Source organism: Anabas testudineus, chromosome 15, assembly GCF_900324465.2.
Source record: "Anabas testudineus chromosome 15, fAnaTes1.2, whole genome shotgun sequence".
Classification (NCBI taxonomy): Eukaryota; Metazoa; Chordata; class Actinopteri; order Anabantiformes; family Anabantidae; genus Anabas; species Anabas testudineus.
In genome coordinates, this window is record NC_046624.1 from 20,439,634 (window position 1) to 20,452,892 (window position 13,259).

Consider the following 13,259-nt stretch of genomic DNA (forward strand, 5'->3'; position numbering starts at 1 on the left):
TTTTTAACAAACCTAGACCATAGAAATATGTCTGCTGCACAGAAAGATGCATCTTGTATTTCTCTTTTGTCAGTGAGTTTGACAGACATAATCCTTAAAGTAACTTTAAAAAATAGTTTTGAATTGAATGTTTATTGATGCAAATGACATGAGCCATGTGCCATCATGAGGTGGTTAACCAGTCACGGTAGGACCATCATATGTACTAACAGGTCTCAGAGCTGTCCATTAGTTCACAAAGTCAACAGGACATTTGAACATATCCCCGCCCCCCACCACTTGACCTTTAACCTCCTGGATTTTTTTCTACTGCGAATAAACTGTTTATGTTCTGGTTCTGTGCGTGTTTCTTTGTCAGTTTAGATCTGACTGTGTTTTTGTCTGTATTTGCAAAAGTTCAAAGAGTTTCTAGTGTGTGTGTGTGTGTGTGTGTGTGTGTGTGTGTGTGTGTGTGTGTGTTGTATTGTTGTGTATGTGGGTGGTTTAAAGAGGCCTCTGCTGTCATTGTCTCCTCTCTGTCCAGTCAGAAAGACTCTGTTGTTCAGACTCACGTGCTCTCACACAGACAAGAAACCCACATCGATGCTCCTCCTGCACGTGCTTTGCTTTACTGGTGCTAATGGATGATTTTTATGTGATGGTCTGAAGTCTGGGAGGCATTTGATTTGATTTTTTGTTAGTGCAAACACACTGAATATTACTACAGAGGCCAGAACGAGACACCAACAAGTCGGCCTCAAAAACTAAAAACTACAGCGAGAAGTTATTTAACCTCTACTATGAGAAGAAACACCCACACAAAGGTCCCAGACAGTGAACAATGAACCACGGGCTGTACCCGGATGTCCTCATTAGCACCCATGCAAGCCAATAGTGGCCCAGACCTGAATTAATGGGCCACAGTTTTATCCTCTGGACAAAATTTGATCATATAAATGTCCACAGCTGCTAATGTGAGTGTACAGGGGCAAGAAAAAATAAGAAAAAATGTTAGATTTTTATTGTTTTCTGCATTAATTTGTCATAAAATTGAGTAGATTGAGATCAGATCACGATCTCAATCTAAGTCAAGAGTATGAATACGTACAATGTGCCTAAAATAATATCTATTTATGTCTTTATTCTTTATTCTGCCACTGTATTTGAGGATTGGTGACATAAAACTGTGAACCCAGGCTATACATGGTGCTCTACATGGAAAATGATGGCTTTGTTGACACACAGGTCTCAGTCTGGACTTGAACAAGGTCTAGTTGAGGTCAGAACTGAAAGACTCTTCAGTTCTACGTCACCAGCTCTCTCTCGCTCTCTCTCCTTAAATTTCCTGGCCCTCTTCTCTGCTCTCTCCACTCCTCCTCCCTCTCTTCTATCATCCTTCATCACTCCTCTGTTAACCTCCTCCCACTTTCTCCTACCCCCTCCCTCCCTTCTTCAGCTAGTCATGCTCTCACAGCGTGGACCCGGCGTGACAGCACTACCAGGGCATCACATTACAGCTGCACACTCCTGCAGCAAACCACATCAGCAGCCTCAACCCTACAGGAATAGATTCCAACCCCAGCTGACATGTAGAGAAGACTATACTGTCTGCACAAGGTTGCACAGTTTAGCCAAGTGTCGCTGTCTATGTCTAAATGGCTTTGAGTGCAATGCTTAGGTAGGAAGCAGCCAATGCAGAGATTGACGAAAAGTGTAACAGATGTGTATTTTAAAGTTAATGGAAGCATGTTCCACTAGCTATGGACTCTCACCAGTTATACTTTTACCTGTACACGAGGACTGTGTTGGAGAGAGGAGGTTGTGGTCACAGATAGTAATTACTCTTTGACCTTCTCAAGTGGCTTTTATCATCGTGACATAGTTGACCTACAACAGATAAGACTGAGAAGATTCAGATTGGCTGAACTATTTATAATGTATAGGAGCCCTATAGATAGAAACTGGGAGCTTATCTTTATCTGATGGTCTCCACCAACTGAGCAAAGCTTTTTTCAATCTGCTAAGCTGTACTTATCCTCACCTTGCCATCAGGCTCTTTAACTCTTATCATATCTTTAGCCATGTTGTGACCAAAATAGTGCAAGACAAAGAGGCTGCAGCAAGCAGCTCTGACGAGCTTCATTCAAATATAGCTGTGCTTTGAGCTAAATATTAATGTCGTCATCCTAACATGCTCTCCATGACATTAATAAGCTGATGTTAAGCAGGTAGAGGGTTGAATGTTCCCCCTTCTCTACCTACACACACTAGATGTGTTTCATATTTGTACCATACCCAACACCCAAACTGTCATAAGACAGTCCAGTAAACATGACTGCAGCCTATTCGAAGAAAACACTTTATTCATTTTAAGCGCTGCCACCATCAGTCCAATCAAAGCCCGCCCATTTGCTGCAGTAGTGCATCATGCATCATGCATGTCCATGTTCCAGTGTGGTAGGAATTTATCATCCGCCCATAATGCAGCACACTGTTGTCTCGCTCAGGCTCCACCAGGTTCAGTGGATTAACAAGCATTATTATTATTACTGTTATTATCCACCATTATCTGGAAGCTGAGTCAAGATAACTGGATTTACTGGATTGGTCTTGTTGGGTAAAACGTTTCACTATTCCTCCAACTTTCAGACTGTACTGTACTGCAGAAAGGATGCATGGTACTGCAAGTCATTCACATTATAGAGTGTGAAACAAAGTGCAAGAAACTCCCAGTCTGAAGCAGGCTTGGTGGCTTGGTGGGGTGCTTTTGTAAGATGAAGTGCAATGTTTGTCCAGAGGCCACATTCTCATCCCCCCAAGCTGCTGAGAAAGAGTAGCAGAGGTCAATGTCCTGTAATACTATGACATGCTGCTGCAATGTGAATGTAGAAAAATAATGATAGAAAAAAAAAAAAAAAAAGGTTTGTAGGGTCTCATAAGACCCTGTACTAAGACCCCACTGTAGCCAGGACGTCTGCACGAGGCTGCAAGTTACTCACGTCAGTGGAAATAGTTTTAATGAGTCATTTAAATTCCTGGTTGAACCACCAGAGGCAGTGTTGAGTCTCATAATGAAGATACAACCATCATCAGACCTTCAACCAGTAGACTCACCGATCCACTGATGGGGAGTATAAGGTCCATTGTTGGATAGGTGTAAATGATTGGATAGTTTCTTACCCCAGCCTGAACCATCCATCAGTTATCATAACCATTTTCTTTTGCTAGGGAACACACACACACACACACACACACACACAGGAATGTAATTTTGAGTTTAGTTTCTGACCTTTAAAACCGAGTAAGGATCATGACCAAGATGCAAATACACTCACTGACACACACACTGCACATCTGACACACGTGCACACACACACACACACACACAGGCACAGCCACTGCGCGCCTGTCTATGGTAAAACATACTTTAGTTTATTAGCTTATAAACCAAGCAGCTCACATGTTTATCATTAAACAACTCTGCAGCTCAACGTCGACTGAACTGTTTCTGCTTCTTTTCCAACAAAGTGCTGCAGTTGAAAACAACAGTGTGTGTGTGTGTGTGTGTGTGTGTGTGTGTGAGGGGAACTAACTCTAAAGCAGAGCTGCAGGTTCATCGCTATGTTCACACTGTCACCTCACTTCCATGTTGTCATTTAAACAGCCACAAGTATTATAAAATCCATTCTTTCCACTGTGGAGTTCTTCATGTCCATCTCCTATTATCTTTACGGTTTATAACCAGAAAACAACTGGACGACTGACTCACAACAAATATAACACTGTGATGATTGTGAGTCACAACACAAAGATAATTTAGGCTCTGACAGAAGTTTGGAACTGTCCACCAGTGATTTTAGTTTTTGTTCAGAGTTTAACAGAGCAGTGATTCCAATGCATCATCAGCTCGAATACAACTTTACAATCATGAAGTGCCTACAAAGACTGGTGCTAGTCTATAAATGTGTGATGCAAAATGTGCACGAATTACACAGAAACTGAATATTCCTGTGCAGAACCAAAAGCAACAAGCACTAATGTCTCCCAGGCGGCCACTCTGTTTATTCCATTTAATAAAATGATGCTGACTGGCTGACGTCAGGCCTTTGGAGGACTGAGCTTTATTAAACACAGGATGCCATTACACATTCTTCCTCCTGCATTATACAACCGACCTTTTATACAGAACCTCTTTGAGGAGCAGCTTGCTACTGGGCAATAATAGTCCAATCTGCTTTGATCTCTAGAATAAAAACTGGAGTGAGCTAAAAGGTTAGTTTCAGATGTGAAGGTTGATAAGGTGGGATGGGCAGTTTCATTAGATCTAACATGTCACGAGGCCACAAGGAGTTTTCACAGTTTTTCACTGGTCCTTGTTAAAACCAGAACCAACAATGTCTCCTCATAAACCAAATAATAGAACTTTTTATCACGTGTGATAAACTACAGTACTCAAGTCGGGACTGTTCTCAATCTGAAACTCCCAGCAGAGGTAAAGTTGACACACAGCCTGTTCTCGCTGCCTTTTAAACACCAGTTTATTTTGTTGAGGAAGATTTAGCACAGCAGAGTTAATCTGGTCCATGAAACTGGGCTTTGGAGCCAAATTTGGTGTACTGGCTAAGACCACAGACCACATATAACCCTGCTCCTCTGCCATACGATCCAACCCCAAAATGTGTCTGGTTTTTGGAGACTTTGGAAACTTGGAAACCAAAGTAAGGCACAGGAGGTAAAAGAAACAGCAAAGGATTTAAAACCTGGGACTTAGCAAAGGTTCTGGTGTGAAGCCATAAAGCTCAGCCCAGAAAACACCCATACAGGTTCTGTGGTGAAGCCAGAAGGGGAAGGATGGAAACAAGAAAGGCTTTGTTGTTGGTTTCTATTTTCCAAGCCAAATATTCCCACTGGAGCACCACAGAGAGACGGCTGTACTCCTGCAGGTTTGGTGCAGAGGTGCTCTCTGTCACAGTGGTCAGTGGTTTTATAATGAGGTCTGTTTTCTTCCTTTTCATTTCTGGTTTATTCAGTGTTGATTTATTTTGTGAGTCCTTGTTTCAGACATACTGTGTTCTACATTTGTATTTTTATATTCTTCAAGACTTTAGGACTGTCCCTGATTGTGTTATTGCTGCACATTTTGGATCTGAATTTCCCCAGTTAACAGTATTGAGATTGATTTCGACACAGTCTTAATGCAAGAACGACTTCTATTACATGTATAAAAGTAACTACGTTTTGTAGCTAGTGTAGTTTCTTTAAAATACTGTAGGCTGGTTCAGGGTTTCTGAACTGAATTCTTACTGAATTCTTTTGCTGTATCAAAATAGCTGAAAAGCAACATATATTTTCCTTATTGTCATTTTCAGGCTGCTTTCTTTCATAATCACTTCTTTGCAGGGTTTCCAGTTGCTTAACTGTTTTAATAAAGCTAAATGGAGCCAGCAGCGCAACAGATATTCATAACTGAGTCTGAATCAGAGCCTCACCCTGAATCACTCAGACAAAACCATGCATGAAAATGAGAAGCACAAAAGGAAAAAATATGTCTACTAACCTGTGTTTATTCCTGTGATTAGATTTGTTGAGCTGTCACACAGATGTGCTGTTGTGTGGATGGCTGGGTGTGTGTTGGTGAGCATGTGTTCATTATACACATAAGTTTTTACTACTATTTACCTTGTAGAAATAAACCAAACCATGCAGACTGTATAGGTAGTATAGAAAGATAACCACCGCAGCTACCACTGTGTGAGACCTGTTGGATTTTCACATTAAATGCTGCATCTGCTAATGTAAACAAGGAATTTGATTTCTTTCCTGTCACAACTTCTAGAACAAGTCAACTTTAAGTTCTTTCTCACACCACACTGGCAGGCATTCAGTTCGTCCCACAGACAAAGTAGTTGCTAAAGATTTTTTTCCAACACATTTTATCCACATTAGAAATTGTTTTCTCACAATCTGTGATTTTTATTTGTGTAATTTGTATGATTTTAATTAAAGGCCTCAACTACAGAACTGAAGCACAAGAAGGGAGAGCAGACATGCATTTTTTTTGTGTGACGGCATGCAGGTGTACAATAAAACATGTAAAGTGTTTGAGTTCACGCATGTGAGTATGGGTTATCACAAACATCACATGATAAGGACACAGCCTTTTTTAATCACTGGTACAACAAACACATTGTTACAGTCAAACCCATTTAAATGCCTTCCTCCCATAATTCTCTGCAGATGTTTCCACCCTATGGTACTTTAAAAATCTAAAACAGAAAACAGAGGAAAAAAAGCAGCTGAGTTGAAAAACATCAATAGTTCTGCAGATGTTTCAATAGATCTGTGCAGGTTGTGTAACAACGACTGCATCAAACCCCTTGAATTCAAGCTGAAAGTCTTGACTTGTTTCATTTCATATTTAATGTGATGGTGAGTGATGGTGTGATGATTTGTGCCAAAGACCGATATTCAGTCCATTCTATTTGGACCTACCTGGGTCTGGGTCTGAGCTCTAGTGATATTTCAGAGCTACATCAGAAGCAGTGGCACTGTTACACTACAAAATCAATGAAACCCATGATTAACAGATGTGATTGGGACTATTCAAGTGGTAGACACCCGGCCCCCACCCCTCAAAGGATCAATACAGGACGACAGGTTGATCAGTAAACTAATCAATCACACTCGCCACATGGACGCACTCTCTAAATGGTCCTGACAGCTTGACTTTCTGGTCACATGCCAGAGAAAGAGCAGCTGTATCTTATGACCTCTGACCTCTAAAAACATGAATGCACAGACATGATCAATGAGAACATAAACAGTCGGTTCATTTGTGTGGCCTTGGGAAGTCTAAGTATGTACACACACGTATGCACGTCAATAGAAAGTACTGATGTCTTATGTTAACCCCCTGTCAAACAAACCGGGACACATACATCCACCTGGGGTCACCTACTTTTCTCTTCCTTGTTGTTCTTTGCTTGATTTGTTCTTTACATGCCAACCCACGCTCCATGTCTCTCCTGACCTCCATGTTAATGAACCTACTGAACATAACAGTAAATACGTAGTTCGGATCTGATTATCTCATGTGCCAACGGGTTCATTCAGCTCACACCATGACCACTTTAAATGTTACTGCAAAGCAGATCCACTAAATGAGACCAGCACTGAGCAGCCTGCAGGTCAGAGACGTGTCTGATGATCGACCCAAACCTGTTTCACTGTCACTATTCAAAGCAGAGAAGTGAATTTCATAGATGCAAAGACACGAACACAGTTCACTCTATGTGGCACAATCTTTGGTAACATTTTGAAAAATAGACAGTTTGTCCAGGGATTTGAAACTCGTCCTTGAAGACAGTAAAACTAAATGAACTGTGTTGTCTTCCTCCAGACTAATGACCACTGAGACTTTGCCTCCTTAAATGGAATGAAACTTTTTTTGTTACTGTTCTTATCTTAGCAGATTAGTTAAAATTAGCACTGGGTTTTTTCTGTGTTTGGCCTGCATTCATGCACAGGCACATTTAAACCTGCTCTTTTCTATGCACATACTGCGTTATCCTGTCTTTAGGGTCACATGAAGAGTTTTGTGAGTTGAGTTTTGATTGAGGTGAGTGAGCAGAGGGACTAAACAGGTGGAGCTGATCATGGTAATTGTGAAAAGAAGACAGACAGAGAGGACAGGGACAGAAAAATAAACTAACAGGGACAAGGCCAGGCAGGGATCATAACAACCGGATGGGAGGTTTTCTTTACATCCTCATTGCATCATATTGGTCCAGTAATTCTCTAGATGCAGCCCGTCCTCCATTAATGTTTGACAAGTGCTGGACTGTGAGCTACTCGTGACTCTGGCTGCACATTTTACAGCTGATATTTAGTCTATATGATAAATAAATGTAAATGAATCGTTATTATTTTATTTTGACGCCTCAGACAACAAAGGATTAGTCAGGAGTGAGTGACTGGGAGACTGATCAATACCAATGATACATTACCTCATGGTAAGGAGATATTTTAGCTGCTCATAATAATTGACACAAAAACAAGTGTATGCAGCTTGAATTTATTGAAATGAAAGAATATAGACTGATGTTTAAAGGCCCTCGTAATGCAGCTGTATTAAATCATAGAAAAGCAGAAAACAGATCTGCTGAAATAAAGTTTATTCTCTTATTTTACGCAGTAATGTTCTTACTGGTTGGCAAGTGTAGGCGCATTTGCTAAAAATCTTCTATTTCTAACCAGCATTTCCTCTGTTCCATCGTCATATTCTTCTTGTCCTTTAGTTCTGTGAGTTACCGACGTCTTGTTAAACTCACACTCAGCTGTTGTATTGTTGGACATCCCCTCTTGGTTGGCATCTCTTCAACAAAAAGCAGATGGTGTTTGAAAAACTGTGTATAATATCTTGGTATTTCCTTCATGTTTTGCTGACACGTGTTTTGGATTCGCCAGTGACATTAAGGCAGAAAGGAGAAATGAATGTAAACAGGAAAACCAAATAGAGAAAAGAAACATGAGAGTAGACGTTGCAACAGACAGTGACAGTGAACGCTGCTGCAGCAACGGACACCTATAGTATGAAAAATGAATATGACACATAACGGTTGAGGGATGAAGAGCTCGAAGTTGTTTACAGTGATCCATCAGGAAATTACTGGTATTAAAGGAATGTGGTTCCATCAAGCAGCAGGTGGGGATGAGCTGCAGCCTGAGGGAAGGTTGAGTTCAGGATGAATGTGTCTTTTGAAGCTGATATAGGTTCAGGTTTTCAATTTTCTACAGTAAACCCCACACTGAGAGTGGTCCAGGTCAGATATGTGTATAGATTATTCAACACACTGTGTCAAAATAAAAAGTAAAGCTCTGTACAGCAGCTTGTACAGTACGAATCACAAGCTGCACTGTTCCTTTTAAAATCCTAAAAATATTTCTATATATCTATTTCATAGTTGGTGTCCAAGTTACAAAATGTTTGTATAAATATTACTGTAATTTCTCTTTATGCATCCAGTTACATCTACACACAGTATTGTCTGCTGCGCTGATACGTTATGTCATATTACTGTAAAGTGCTTTGAGAAAAAGATTTATATATGATATAGCAACAAAACAAGAAATAAGCGAGAGAGAAAGAGAAACTAAAGCTGCACTCACAGAGTTAAAAGTCTGATAGCTGAGTTTTCAGGCTTCAGAAGGTCATCCTGGTCCAGCCTGAGGTCTTTCCTTTGTGCATGCCAAAGAGAGGAAGAAGGCAATCTTCCTGCTGAATATGAATCCAGCATGAACAACAGCATTTGAAATGAGTCTGAGGAAAGAAAGAAAATGTCTGCAGGCAGCTGAGGCTTTTTCTGCATTTATCCACAGTCCAAATGCACATGAACTGATTTTTATCACTGTATTCTTGTACTCATTTAAACTACTCTGGTGTCTGTGTTGTTGAACGTTTGATTATTTATTCAAGATTTTTGCAATTTCTGCCCAGTAAAAGCTAAATCCATTTCAGAGGATCTGGATATTTGCAGTGACATTTCAGTTGAAATGGGTTTTGAAACACCAGGACTCTTCCTAGAGTTGGTCGTCCATCCAAACTGAGTAACCGGTCACCATGGAGGTGACCAAGAACCCAGTGGTCAGTCTAACAGAGCTTCACGGGTCCTCAGAGATGCACGTGTGTGAGCCTTTGTCTTGATGATGGTTCTGTTGGTGGCTGATGACTGGTCACACAGTTCCAACACTGTGGTCTCTGTTGACCTGACTCTTGGTGTGGTATGTACTGCTGATAAATGAGGATAAATTCATACCATCTGTACATAAATAAATTGTAAACTGTTTTAACTCACTTGCTTTAATTGTACTTTACTACTTACATGTTGAAATTCAGTCCTTCCTGTCAATGTTTCACAATAAAAGCTGTCAACAGAAGCAGCTGCATTACACAAAAACCTGAAACTGGTGGAGGTGTAACCAAGCACGACAAAAACAAATCAAAGAAATGTAGAAATAAAGTCTAGTTTGTGATAAAATTGTGTCTCATTAATAAAATCTTCGTTTCCTTCCTGATTAGGTAAATTAGGAATTATGTTAAAGTGTGTTTTCTTCAAATTAGCAGCGTTTGAACTCGGCTTGTTGGAGACGGGCTCTGCTTCCTGTTTAGGTTTGGTTTCAGTTTTGTTGTGGGAGTTCTTGTTTAGAAGTGTATCAGTAACTGTACACTGCGTAGTGTGTACTACTAGAGCTGATGCTGAAAAACTGTTCATTCGTGTTTCAAATGTTACTGTAGGATTTACTGTGTGACACTTCTCTTTGTGAGTAAATAAAGAAATAAAAGGAGGTCCGAGACATTTTAGCACAAATATAGAAATTTATTTTCAGAAAGGGAAATACATGACTGACATGGTTCATGTCAGCTACACACACTTTCAAGTGAAACGCTAAATGCTGGGGCACAGAGCTTTCTTCACAGTGAGAACAGGTCCTATCTCAGTTCCAGCCATACATACTGTACACTCATCACAGAATTGCACTTGTAAAAACAAGAGAATAAAAACATCTGTCAAATAATTTCTTTCTTGACATAGTATTACCCACATAGTAAACCTCTAAACTTAGTCTATGTTCTAGACCGCCAATCACGTGCAGAGTCTTTCTTGTAACATATCTTTTGATAGCAGCTCTTTAAAAAAATCATATCACCCAAACATTTTATATCACACGTGCAATTTACATGTAGGGAAAGAACGGGCTGCATGACTCAAATTTCAAAGTTAAGGCCATTTTGAATCATGTTTAACATTTTCTCCTTTTGAAGGTGCTAGTTTTAGTGTGCATGTTTCATTAGAAATAAATCAGCTGTGTTTCTTTCAGCGGGGAAGCATTTCGTTGTCACATACTCCCTGTGCTTTCCCTTCAATATGAAGGATGTAATCAGTTCCATTTCTGTTTCTTCTTCACTTAACAGACATTACATTGAGAGGGACGTCATCTCAATCAGTGCATATTTAACACAGGCGTTCACAAAGGGCTTGCAGCTTGCTGTAGATTGTACAAGTAGCCTGAATTTTAGTAGCCATGCACTCTCAGAAGGCACATTAATGTTTTACAACAGAGGAATATATGAAACATGATTGGAGACTCCCCTCATTCTCCGACAGTTTGCTTGTCTTTAGGCCAAATGACCATATATTACAGCATAAAGTAGGTCAGTTGAGGACATCACAAATGGGTTTCTGTCTGGTTTATGAACTTCCTCTGCTTAAAAGCAGAGGTTGTTTGCCTCAGTTCAGTTTCTGGCTGTGAGCCAGTCCAACCTCAGACCCACAGCTGGATTCATACTGAACGCTGTGAGTTCCTCATTTCTTATTTTATTGCTGTGTTAACATATGTCCAGATGTTCTCACCAATAAGGCACTGTGTTATCGATCTGACCCCAGCTCTGCCAGCCAGGGAAGAGTCCGCTGGACATGCGTGGGCTGCCAAACTGATCAATCTCCAGCTCCAGGAGTCTCAAACCTCCATTTTTGTGTTCTGAAGGCTTCTTCTGCTCAACAGAAGCTGGGTGTGTCTGAGTGTTCAGGTTCTCTCCGTTCCAGCCGACATGTTTGAGAACATAGTTCTTCCCGTCGTTATTGTCCCAGAAGGTCTGACCCTGGACGTTGAAGCAGATGCAGAACTCAACTTGATGCTGTGGGGGTATGTACGCAGGCAGCTCCAGAACAAATGAAAAGGTGTCAGTGTCTTGGCAGCCGTAGACGTTGTTCATGAAGGTGCACTCGACATCAGTGTGGCTCGCCCATGAATCAAAGGTGGCACGCACCTGCACTGACTTCTCAAACCCAATATTCCGGACCTTGATGGTGCCGGCCAGTGAGCGCTCCTGCAGTGAGCAGTTCTCCAAGCAAACGGAGTTCTGAATCAGACGGTTCCGGAAATCCAGGTAGTCGGCTGAGGGCTGTTTAAAGTCCAGTGCCATGCTGCGCACAGAACTGATCTTTAGATCCATTGTGGCTGTTTCCAGGTCTGTCATGTCAAACTGGAGCTCCTCTGAGATTCCCCCGCAATGTTTTTCTTGATAGGGTTCATCATCAAACTTGGAGAAGACGTGGATGGCGGTGAGTGACATGCCCTTCATGTCAGCAAACACCACCCTCTTCTTGTGAGCCTTGTTGTTCCAGCTGATGCAATCGCCGTTACCCACCACTTTCTGCTGGGTGCTGAGACAGGGTCGCAGGGGTTTGTACAGCTGCTGGTTGTGGCTGCGGGTGGTGGACTGGTTGACCCTGTTTTTGGCCCTTTGCAGCTCCTCATAGGAGCTGAGGAAACCTCGCAGGGGAGGCGGTGAGTGGCTTATGTAGAATCTCATAGCCACGTCCATCGGCATAACTGGGCCCGGCATGGCTGATGGGCTGAAAGACCTGAGCACACTGAGGGAGGGAGAGGGGAGGTGGCGTGAGAGGAAGAGAGAGAGCAGGAAATTGAGAGGAGATTTGAGAGTGGTGGAGAGAGAAAGGGAGAGTGATTAGTGGACGTGACTACTTTATGCAATTAAAAAAAAAACTCAAGCTGACTTTAAAAGGTTTCTGTTTGAGGAAACTCGTCACTTCTGCACGCAGCATAATATCAACAACTGTCAGAGTCTGTCCAATGAAAATGTTCGATTTGACTAAAACTACAGAGGCTTGTATAATGTCTAAACTGAGCTAATCAAATCTAATCAAATCTAAAGTCTACTTGCAAACAAAGTCATGCACCTGATAAAAGTGATACAGATATTTGTCGTGCTGTGTTTTCTAACATGCGTCACTTTTGCAAAACCTTAACTAAACTCTTTTGTTGAAACTTACCTTGCAGCACTCATGGAATAAAGAAAAAAGTCCCAAGAAAAACAAAAACAGCGTTTTAAACTGTTTAATCCTTTTTGACTTCTGAAATCTGTACAAAAGCTTTTCTAGAAGTTCATGCTCTTCCACCTCTGTCCTGTCTCTCTTCTGCCTTTCACTGCCGGGGTTGCTCAGCACTCTGGGATTTCAACTGCCACATAGAGACAATTTGCATATTCAGTCATATGGTTCATGCAACAGCCAATGAAAAGTAAGTGAGATTCCGCTCCAGCCAATCAGAGCAAATTTGACCTGGCTGCTTCCCAGCTGAAGGGGGAGTGTCGCTCACATGGGCCCCATGGCGGTGATGCCTCAGCTTGTTGGCTCAGCTGCTATTTGAGAAACATGATGGACCCCTGCTGGTGTCCAACATGATGTTCAGATTACTCA

General features: G+C 41.4%; 1 protein-coding gene across 1 annotated transcript; it reads right to left on the bottom strand.

The window, feature by feature from the left end:
- Nucleotides 1-10,334: 10,334 nt before the first annotated feature.
- Nucleotides 10,335-13,000, bottom strand: LOC113159469 (protein phosphatase 1 regulatory subunit 3C-B). The gene is made up of 2 exons (XM_026356189.1): nucleotides 12,834-13,000; nucleotides 10,335-12,413 (listed from the first exon to the last, which is right to left on the bottom strand). Exons 1-2 carry the CDS (start codon nucleotides 12,845-12,847, stop codon nucleotides 11,387-11,389), a joined length of 1,041 nt encoding a protein of 346 aa, XP_026211974.1. The 5' UTR covers nucleotides 12,848-13,000; the 3' UTR covers nucleotides 10,335-11,386.
- Nucleotides 13,001-13,259: the final 259 nt, after the last annotated feature.